At 49.7% G+C, this 11,089-nt stretch overlaps 1 protein-coding gene across 2 annotated transcripts in view; it reads right to left on the bottom strand.

The window, feature by feature from the left end:
• Nucleotides 1-836: 836 nt before the first annotated feature.
• BCAR1 (BCAR1 scaffold protein, Cas family member) overlaps nt 837-11,089 on the bottom strand; it is a 59,380-nt gene continuing 49,127 nt past the window's right edge. Inside the window, exons 5-7 of one of the 2 annotated variants that reach the window (XM_087971767.1) lie at nt 7,720-8,841; nt 3,234-3,323; nt 837-1,650 (exon numbers count right to left, since the gene is read on the bottom strand). In XM_087971767.1, coding sequence (XP_087827893.1) covers nt 1,132-1,650; nt 3,234-3,323; nt 7,720-8,841 — 1,731 coding nt within the window. In that variant the 3' untranslated portion in view covers nt 837-1,131. The remainder of the gene's footprint in view (nt 1,651-3,233; nt 3,324-7,719; nt 8,842-11,089) is intronic. The other variant, XM_087971768.1, reaches the window with a different exon arrangement.

Genomic DNA, 11,089 nt, shown 5'->3' with positions numbered 1-11,089 from the left:
AGGAGCTGAAGAGGGAATTGGACTAGATGACCTTCAAGGTCCCTTCCAGCCCTACGATTTTGTGTTTTAACTCCGGGAAGTAATCTCACACGCAGGTAAACAGCAACACCGACCATCAGCTGTTTTTTTTTTTTTAGCTCAGCTGAGGCGTGGGAATCCGGTCTGCAGCTGAGCTAAGAAACAACAGGATATAGGAGAGGTGAGAAGTAAGAGCGGGTGGGTGGGTGGGTGGGGGGCAGTCAAAATTTTCCCTACCAGTTCTCCAAACCAGTCCACATTTTCCCTAGCTGGATGCAAGAACTAATCCAAACCAGAGGTGGTATTTAGCAGGTTCTGACCAGTTCTGGAGAACCAGTAGCGCAGGGGTGTCCAACCTTGGCAACTTTAAGACTTGTGGACTTCAACTCCCAGAATTCCTCAGCCAGCAAAGCTGGCTGAGGAATTCTGGGAGTTGAAGTCCACAAGTCTTAAAGTTGTCAGGGTTGGACACCCCTGCAGTAGCGGAAATTTTGAGTAGTTCAGCCAATCCCACCTCTGACTGGCCCCGCCAACCCCATCTCTTCTCTGCCTCCCATTGAGTCCCAGCTGATCGGCTGGGTCTTCTTTGGTTGCCCTGCCCAGGAGAACGGAGCTGGAAAGCAGGTCAGGGGGGTGGGGAGGGAAGGGGGATTTTGCAATATCCTTCCCCTGCCACGCCCACCAAGCCACGCCCACAGAACCAGTAGTAAAAAAAATTTGAATCCCACCATTGGTCCGAACCCCCTGAACACCCCCCACCACTCTTTCACTTTCACTCATCCCCCACGGAGAAGAGTCTCTCTTAGGCTCCAACAGGCTGGATTGTAAGTTTCTTTATTTGATTTAAATAGCGATCATTAGCCAAACAGTTCTGGAATCAAACAGGAAAATATAATTATTTGCCCTCTACAATTGTTGCGAGGGATGAGACCGTCTTCTTGGCTGCAGCGAGACTTGGAGCGGGAGGGTCAGGGATCCAGGACTGCCGTGGTCAGTGTCTACCAAGGAAGGAGAGGTCGGTGCCCCCCCCCCCACAACCCTTCTTCGGTGGGCGGGTGAACCGGACAAAATATTTACAGTCCATTCACTCTGTCCAAGAACTTCTCTGCTTCTTCACAGGGCAGTCAGTTGCCCCAAAACCATCCGGAACTGCTGAGTGCTGTTTGCCAACTCGTGCACCCGTTCCACCATGTCTTTGGCAGCGGCCGGGGACGGGTACTGGAGGGCAGCTGTCTTGGTGCTGGCCACGATCTCTTTGAGCATGTCGCAGAGGAGGTTGCTGTACTGGGTGACTTTCTGGCGGACCTCTTGGGCCTTTGCCTGGCGAGACAGAGTGTCCCCGATGAAGACCAGCTTGTGGGCACTCAGGATGACGAATTTGCTGTGCGCCACGAAGATCTTGGGGGGCTGATTGGTGTTCACGGCAGTGAAGAAGGCGTCCACGGCGTTCGTCAACGTCGTGAGGTTGGCCTCGCACTGTTCCAGGTAGAAGAGCAGCAGCTGCCGGTCAGAGGGGCCCAGAGCTGTGCCGCCACCCCGCATGTGGGGGTAGTGTTGTGGGGGTGTCCAGCTGGACAGGTCGTTGTCGATAGGGCGGGTGACCTCCTGTTCCAGGCGCTCAAATTGCTTCAGCTGTGGGCAAAGGACAAAGGTGAACACCAGCCCGACTGCAGACTTCAAGGAAAGCCAAGCCCTTCTCCCCTTGCCCTGACGGTCTGCAAAAGGTGCAATTATCGGCCCATAGAGGAGTTCATTAAGTTGATCCTTAGGATCATTAGGCGTGTGGTATTTTAACTAACTTCAGCTACCGTATTTCCCAAAAATAAGACCTAACTGGAAAATAAGCCCTAGAATGATTTCTCAGGCTGCTAATAATATAAGCCCTGTCCCCCCAAAAAATAAGCCCCAGTTAAGTTCAGCCGGATGGATGCATTTAGTACCATACTTTCCCCAGAATAAGACCTAATGGGAAAATAAGCCCTAGCACTAGTTTTTCAGATGCTCGTAATATAAGCCCTTCCCCCCAAAGAAGCCCCACTTAAGCTCATAGCCACATTTAGTACCGTATTTCCCCAAAATAAGACCTAAGTGGAAAATAAGCCCCAATGCATCTTTTGGAGCAAAAATTAATATAAGACCCAGTTTTATTTTGGGGGAAATACAGTAGCAACTCCTGACAGAAAGGTAGGAGATGCCATAATTAATGATAATTTTAAAACTGACATCTGAAAAAAATCACAAAGTGACATGAGGATTCTTGCTGATTAGCAATTGCAATAGCACTTAGACTTATATACCGCTTCACAGTGCTTTCCAGCCCTCTCTAAGCGGTTTATAGAGTCAGCTTCTTACCCCCAACAATCTGGGTCCTCATTTTATCTACCACGGAAGGATGGAAGGCTGAGGGAGGGAGAGAGGAAGGAAGGAAGGGAGGAAGGAAAGAAGGAATAGAGGGAGGAAAGGAAGGAGGGAGGGAGGAAGAGCAATAGCACTTAGACTTATATACCGCTTCACAGTGCTTTCCAGCCCTCTCTAAGCGATTTATAGTCAGCCTTTTGCCCCCAACAATCTGGGTCCTCGTTTTACCAACTTCAGAAAGACCGAAGGCCGAATCAACCATGAGCCAGTGAGAATCGAACTGCCGAACTGCAGGCAGCCGGCAGTCAGCGGAAGTAGCCTGCAGTACTGCATTAGGCTGATCAAACACATTTTTTACACAAAAGGCTACACAACAATCCCATGCTTGTTGTTTTAGAAATAAGTCCAGATTGCCCTCGACTTACAATCATAACCCGGAATTTTGGTTGTAAGTCACTGCAGTTGTAAATTGAGGCATTACATGACCGGACTCAACGCTTACAACCCATCGTATATGTGAGTCAGTTGCCCAGCACCCAAAATGTGATAATAGAACTATGGAAGGTGGGCAGCCATTGTAAATTTGTGGATGGGTCATCAGTAGCCTTTTTGAGTCGTAACTTTGAACAGTCGTTCAACGACCAGTCATAAGTTGAGGACTACCTGTCGAGAAAGAATTGCGACTGAAGGACTGTCTCACATTGCTTTCTTTTTTTGTGTCTCACCCAGAAATTGCTCTTTGCAAAGCAGGCAAAGACTTAACAGGATGGTTGTGAGCCAGAGGAGATGGCCATAAGCTTGGGGTGTGTGTGTGTGTGTGTGCGTGTGTGTGCAAGAGAGAGTATTCCCCTACAGACCTGCTGCTGCTCCAGTTGTCCTTTGCCCTGCCGAATTATGTTGCCTCGTTCCAGCAGCTCTTTCTGGGTCTTCTCAAACTCCTCCTTCCCCTAATCGAGACACAACCGAAGAGGTCAGTGGAATTCCTACCATGGACTGCAAAAGTTGATGGGACTTGGCTGAAATGGCAAAACTGACCCCTTGGAATTAAAGAAAATAACCCAAGTGCTTCGGTTTCCACATGGAAACCGCTTCTGAACTTCATGCTTGATGTGGAAAAGAATGAAACCCTACAGACCCCTCACATCCCGGACATAAACTGTTTCAAGTCCTACCCTCAAAATGATGCTGTAGGGCACTGCACACCAGAACAGCTAGACACAAGGACAGTTTTCCCCCGAAAGCCATCACTCTGCTAAACAAATAATTCCCTCAACACTGTCCAACTATTTACTAAGACTGTATTACTATTATTCCTCTACTACTAGATTATAACATTTCCTAGTACCTCTCTCTTCCCACTTAGGACTATAACCGTGTTGCTTGTATCTTTACAATTTATATTGTTTCATTTGTTTCTTAGTATGGTTGGATTGCTGATTAGTATCCTATGATTATCACTAAGTGTTGTATCTTATGATTCTTGATGAATGTAGTTTTTTCCTTTATGTACACTGAGAGCATTTGCACCAAAGACAAATTTATTTTGTGTCCAATCACACTTGGCTATTCTATTCTATTCTATTCTATTCTATTCTATTCTATTCTATTCTATTTGTTCTCTATTCTATTCTATTCCTTCTCCTATTCTATTCTATTCTATTCTATTCTATTTCTTCTCTATTCTATTCCTTCTCCTATTCTATTCTATTCTATTCCATTCTATTCTATTCCATTCCTTCTCTATTCTATTCTATTCTATTCTATTCTATTCTATTCTATTCTATTCTATTCTATTCTATTTCTTCTCTATTCTATTCTATTCTATTCTATTCTATTCTATTCTATTCTATTCTATTCTATTCTATTCTATTCTATTCTATCCTATTTCTATTCTATTCTATTCTGTACTTTGGGTTTTACAGATTAGACTGATAGATATTTATAGATATGACCTGTTCATACTATTATGCAAAAGCAAAAAGTTGTGATCTGTTGTTAATGCCTTATTCTACTGCAAGAGAGAGGGTCTGAGGTCAATGCTTCTTTTCATTTTTCTTTCCCTATCCTTCCTCACTTTTCTTTCCCCTTCCCCCCATTTTCATTTAATTTGTGTTTTGTATTTTACAATACCTTATAACTTAATTAAAAAATGTGGAGGGGGGGGGGAGAAGAAAGAGGAAGGTGTCTCCAGAGAAGATCTGGGCATTTCAAAGCCCCTCCACCCCCAGCCACTTCTGGCTCTTTGGCTCACCTGAGGTCACCTGGCTCTCCTCCATCCCACCTGAGGTCAATTGGAAAGTAGAAGTCAAATGTAAACAAGCACATCACGGGAGGTGGGAAAATAGAACAGAATAAATTTCTTTATTGGCCAAGTGTGATGGGAGACACAAGGAATTTGTCTTGGTGAAGAAGTCAAGTTGGGTCCTTCAGTCAGTTGGCACCGTCATGTGGCCCCCTTGGGAAAATTAATCGCCCACCCCTGCTGAGAGACAGACCCATAGCTCAAGCCCCATATCTGCCCCATATCTGAACCTAGGAAAGTGGGAGGGGGGAATGTATTGGAGTATATCTAGTTAGACATAATAAAATTCTTTTTCTGATTCAAGGTCAGGTCGTGTTGCGCCTAGTGAAAGGAAGTCTTAACTTGGGACGGATGGTGATTGGGCCATGGGATGTGGTGATGGGTGCAGGGGATGGATTTGTAGTTTTTACTTATTGTAAAGGAAGCCAGGAACTTTCAGATTCAGGATCCCACAGTGGTGCCAGTTACTATCCAAATAAAAGGAACCTTTGAGAAGATGTTTGTTTTGGAGTTATTGGGTGGAATGGAGTTTTGCTGGAAGGCTGACACGCCCAAGCAAAATACCTTACACCCATGATGGCGAACCTATGGCACGTGTGCCACAGGTGGCACGCAGAACCATTTGTGCCGGCATGCAAGCTGCAGGCAAACTTACCTCACTATGCATGCGTGCGCCTCATAGTTGATTTTCATCCGGTTTGAGGCCTTTTCCCGACTCCCACAGGTTTGAGGAAGGCTTCTGCAGGCTTTTCAGGATGAAAACTAGGCCTGTTTTGTCACTTCCTGTTTTTCTGGAAATACTGGAAGTGATGAAACGGGCCTCGTTTTCGGCCTGCAAAGCCTGCAGAAGCCTTCCCCAAGCCTCTAGGAGGCTGAAAAAGGCCTCAAACTGGCTGAAAATCAGCTGTGAGGCGCAGTGCAGGTAAGGGGGTGGGTGGGTGGGGATTGTGCACGCGTGCCTTCTGGGTCATAGCGGGGGCGCTCATTGCCTTCTGGGTGCTGGCACGCAAGCGCAAGCGTGAAAGCGCGCACACAATTTTTGGCACAGGAGCCCCAAAAGGTTACCTACCACTGCCCTACACCATTTCTGACAGATAGCAATGCCAACTTTTGACCCAAGGGGAAAACTTTTGATATAAAGCTGTCTCCCCAAACATTTAACATAGTTAACATCCTTCCACTTTTAGGCTTTTGATTTGGTTTTGCTATTTCGTCTCTTTTTCCTAGACTCTTTTGAAAGCCACGATGAAAGGAGACCTAGAAATTCACACTTGATCAACTTGATCCTAACAAGCGTTTTAGCCTTCCGACAGCAGAGGCCAGCTTTGAAGTAGGAATCAAGGTTAGGATCATCTAAGACAGTGATCCCCAACCTTTTTTATGTCGCGCCCAGTACCGGCATCAGCTGGGTGCCGCGCCCGGTACCGGCATCAGCTGGGCGCCGCCATCTTTTTTGATGAAAAAATGCTTCCGGTGAGCTTTCTACCCGAAAAGCTCACCGAGCGCTGCCGCCATCTTTTGATGAAAAAGTGCTTCCAGTGAGCTTTCACCCAGAAAAGCTCACTGGAAGCACTTTTTCATCAAAAAGATGGCGGCGCCAGCAAACCAGCGCCCGGTAGGACTTGTTCCACGGACCGGTACCGGTCCACGGACTGGTGGTTGGGGACCCCTGATCTAAGATCTGAAACCCTATCCCCAGGTTGGAAACAAAACTGTATTTGCCTAAAATGCAAGAAAAACCGGCCACATTTTATGGCTTAATGTCATAGCCCTGTTTAGACATCATAAGATCATCAGTAAGTTTTCACAATATGTTCGGCTTTGAATGGGTGGACATCCTGGTGTAATTTCCTCAGGAATTTTATGGAAAAAGTTTGCCTTCTTCTGGAAAGGGCTTTCAGCTTCCTAGTCTATAGACCAGTGATGGCTAACCTTTTCAGCTTGGTGTGTGGAAAATCGGGAAAAAGTGTAGCCTTCCTCGGGTCGTGTGTCACTTCAAGAAATATCAATAATTTGGTTTATGACGGACTGGGCTGGGGTGATCACACAGGGCTGTGAAACTCGTCTCCCTGGTCTCAGGGCTGCAGGTGCAGGATGTGGGGATCGGAAGGCCACCTTACAGGGCTGTGAACCTCATGGATCTCCTTTCCTCCTGTAGCGTTCCTGAGGTAATGAAACTGACAAACCTCAGTTTATGGCGGTTAAAACTGGTTCTCTGCTGCAAAGATCTTGCGGCAGCGGTGACACCACGCCTCCACGCAACAAGCAGGGAGCAGGGATTGGAGCAGAGCACAGGCAGCCTCTAAATGTGCAGGTTTTCCCCACACCAACAGGCATGTCAGTCAAAGTGCCTCGGCGTGTCACGAGTGACACGCGTGTCATAGGTTAGCCATCACTGCTATAGACCTTTCTTGTGGCCTTAATCCAAGCACTAACCAGATCCTATCTGAGATGAACCAAGGTTGGCCAGAAAGTGCCAGAAATTACCAATTTGGCATGCAGCCAAGAGCGGGATTCAAAAATCTCAGCAACCGGTTCGCTGCCTGGTTGCTGGCTGGGCATGGCCATGGCGGGCATGGCCTACCGGAACTTCTGGGAAGCCGTTTTTCACCTTCCCCAGAGTCCAGAGGCTTTCCTCAGACCTCTGGGAGGGTGAAAACAGCCTCCCCCGGCCTCCAGAAGCCGGAATCAGGCCCATTTCCGGACTTCCGGAACTTCCGGTTTGGCCCATTTTTCTTCCTCCGAGAGCCTCCACACAGACCCTGCACTTACCTGCATCCAAAATGGACCATGTGGATATTCCTGGGAGGAGCGGGGACAGCCGGTTAGTTCAACTACCAGTTCGGTGAACCAGATGTAAATTTAACATCCAGTTCGCCCAAACTGGTCCAAACTGGTAGAATCCCACCCCTGCATGCAGCATGAACCTACCAAATGTGATCACCCAGTCGTGGGTGCATTTCCAAATGTGTGAGGGGGACAAATCCTTCCCCTGGCTTGCCTTTCCCTTCCAGCCCTCCTGCCCCAAAGGCCAAGCCCACCTGGAGATGCACGTAGTCATAATCTTCCATCCAGCCGCCCTCGCTGTTCTCGTATTGCCCGTCGGGCGAGTCCTGGGCCAGGAACTTGGGCGGAGAAGGCAAGGGCCGTGACTGGATGTTGCTGGCCTTCTCAGAGGGCGTGCCGTGGGGGTGGCTGCCCTCCCCCGAGGAGGCCGGGGACCCCCTGGTCCGTCTGAAGAGCAACGAGGCATTGCCGTGCAGGAAGGAGGCCAGCTGCTTGGTGTCGTCAGGCACCCCCCGTGAGTACATGACCAGGTGCTCGAGGTCATCCGGCGCCCCTGACTTGCCAGCTACCAGGGCGCTAGGGGCCCAACCGCAACCCTCCAAGGCCTGGCTATGCCGTAGTAGCGCCTGGTACACCTCCTCCATCTTCTGCACCTGCTTGCTGAGCTTGGAGTAGAGGGAGCGGTCGGAGGCCTGAGCGGCGCTGGCCACCACCCCACGAGCAAATTCCAGCAGTTCCCTGAGGGCCGCTTTGACACTATCCACTGCCCCCCGGATGTGTCCCGCATGGACCTCCATCCTCTCGGGGCTGCGCCAGGTGCCGCTGATGAAAGACATGAGTGACGAGATAGCCGTGTTGACATTGCTCTGGAGCCGGGCCAGCGTCTCCATGGCAACGTCTTGGTCGAGGGGTAACTCCTTGTCCGGAGCTTCCCGAACAGGCACCATGTCCAGAGAAGAGTTGGAAAGGTTGCTGCGGGTGCTGCCCGTGCTGGAGGCTGAAAGCCGCTTGCCATCAGCCCGATCGGCCTGCGGGGGCACGTCGTAGATGTAGTCAGCTTCTCCGTCTTTACTGCAGATTGTCAGCTCTCGGGGCACGTCGTACACCTCCTGGCTGGCCAGTTTTCTCAGCCCTGGTGGGACATCGTAGATCTCCTGCGCTTCCGACACCCCTTTCGTGGCGGGTGGAGGCACATCGTAGACGTCTTCGGGCAAGGGTGGCTCCGCCAGGGGCACCAAAGGCGGGGCTAGGATGAGCGGATGGCGCAAAGGGTCGAAGGGCTTCACTTTGCAGAAGGCAGGGGGCACGTCGTAGGTCTCCTCCCTCAGGGGGCCATCTGGGACATCCTTGCTGACCGAGGGAGGGATGTCGTATACCTGCAAAGATAAATCAGCCAACTGTTCCAACTCCGTACAGGTCAGGGGTCTCCAACCTTGGCAACTTTAAGACTTGTGGACTTCAACTCCCAGGATTCCTCAGCCAGCTTTCCTGGAATTCTGGGAGTTGAAGTCCACAAGTCTTGTTGGCTGAGGAATTCTGGGAGTCGAAATGCACAAGTCTTAAAGTTGCCAAGGTTGGAGACCCCTGGTACAGGTAGTCCTCGACATACAACCGTAATGGAGCCTGCCCAGTACAGTCGTAAGAAATAAAAGTTGTAAAATCAGGCGTGTAACCAACCAGATGTTGCAACACTTTTTGCAGCAACATAACAGTGGTTAAGTTGCCGATTGCACAGTTTACTGGTATGACGGGCAGAGGCCCGGCGGATAGAACTTTCTATCCAGGTCATAAAGAGCCGGAAGGAGGACTTTCGTAACTTTGACTCAAATGCTAAACGAGCAGTCGTAAATGTATCGCAAGTGAGGGTGTATTGTCACACCCTTCTTATTTTGTTTATCTTAACTTGTCCTCATGAAACAGGAAGAAAATGAAATCTGGTAGAAATACTTCCTAGGCCAGGGGTCGCCAACCTTTTGAACCTCAGGGACCACCAAACTCATAGTTTTAAATCCCGTGGACCACTAATATGAATCTTGACTAACGGTGGTTTGCTGAGGTTGCTAGGAAGGTCGGTCCCGTATTCCAGAGCTGCAGTGGTCACAGGATTGGCCCTTTGGTCATCCCGGAGCAGCTCCTCCAGTTCATGGCAGGCCGGTGTACCCAGGTGGAGGAGCAGCTGCTCCGGGATGACCAAAAGGCCAATCCTGTGACCACTGCAGCTCTGGAATACGGGACCGACTTTCCCACCATCAGCAAGCCATCCCGGGGCGGATTTCCCTCCCCCGCTGTTGGTCTTACCTTCCAGTTCCAACTCGCGTGGCTCTACTCAATGTAAGGTTTGCGCTCGGCTGAAGGGTGGGGTCCAGTAGGTGGGCGGGCCATGTGGGCAGCGCAGTCTTGTGTTCCTGCGCAGCCTGGATTAATTGCTTTGGGGGGGACATTTCTCTCCGGACCACCAAAATTTTCTTGTGGACCACCAGTGGTCCCCGGCCCACCAGTTGGCGGCCACTGGACTAGACAGTTTTTTTCAAAAGACCAGATTCTTGGATGAATACAGATAGTCCTCAATCTATGACCACAATTGAGCCCAACATTTCCGTTACTGAGTGAGACAGTTGTTAAGTGAATTTTGCCCCATTTTAGGACTTTTCTTGCCACAGTTCCTAAGTGAATCACTGCAGTTGGTAAGTTAATAACCCGGTCATTAAGTGAATCTGGCTTCCCCGTGGACTGCTTGCCAGAAGGTCTCTAAAGGGTGATCACATGACCCCAGGACACTGCAACCGTCATAAATAGGAGTCGCTTGCCAAGGATTTGAATTTGGATCACGTGACCCCGGGGAGGCCGCAAAGGTGTGAAAAATGGCCATAAGTCCCTTTGTCCAGTGCCCTTGTCACTTCGAACGGCCACTAAACGAACTGTTGTCAGTCGAGGAGTACCTGTGTAGCCCAGAGCAGGAGAACGAGCAGGGGAAAAAGCTCAGAGTTGTACTGTTTTAAGAATTTGGGAGATTCTGCGCACGAAGGCTTCCAATTAAGTGGAATTAAACTCAACTGGTTGTGATTCTTTAACGTGGTTTGCCCACCAGGCCAGCAACAAGCTTAAATTCAGGAGTAGGCATCAAAAATGTTAACCACGGGTTCTCTGCCCAGTTGCATGGTGGGCGTGGCCTAGTTGGCCTCCTGTACCATGGCGGGGGAGGGGTGTTTTTGCCCTCCCCAGGCTCCGGAGGCCTTTCTTGAGCCTCTGGGAGGATGAAAACAGCCTCCCCGGGCTCCACAAGCTCTCAGGAGGCCCGTTTTTCACCTTCCCCAAAAGCCTCCCGTGCGTGGCCTGCACTTACTTGCATCCAAAACGGACCATGGGGGGACTCCGGGGAGGGGAGGGGAGGGCCAGCCAGGGGTGTGATTTGCCGGTTTGCTGAACTGGCCATAAAATGAGTTATCGGTTTGGTATCAGTTTGCCCAAATCTGGGAGAACCGGTAGGGGCCCGCCTCTGATTAAACCCCCCTCCCATCTCATTTACAGCCCCAGAAAGTAGTGAGACTTCTGGGAGAATTCTGGGAGTTGAAGTCCTCCAGGCTTAAAGTTGCCAAGGTTGGAGACCCCTGCTTTAAGCGTTGG

This window comes from Notechis scutatus, chromosome 9, assembly GCF_049901735.1.
Source record: "Notechis scutatus isolate UNSWTSFEM ecotype Mainland chromosome 9, rNotScu1.2, whole genome shotgun sequence".
Taxonomy (NCBI): Eukaryota; Metazoa; Chordata; class Lepidosauria; order Squamata; family Elapidae; genus Notechis; species Notechis scutatus.
The sequence above is the reverse complement of the archived record's forward strand: the minus strand, read 5'-3'. Positions and strand labels throughout refer to the sequence as shown.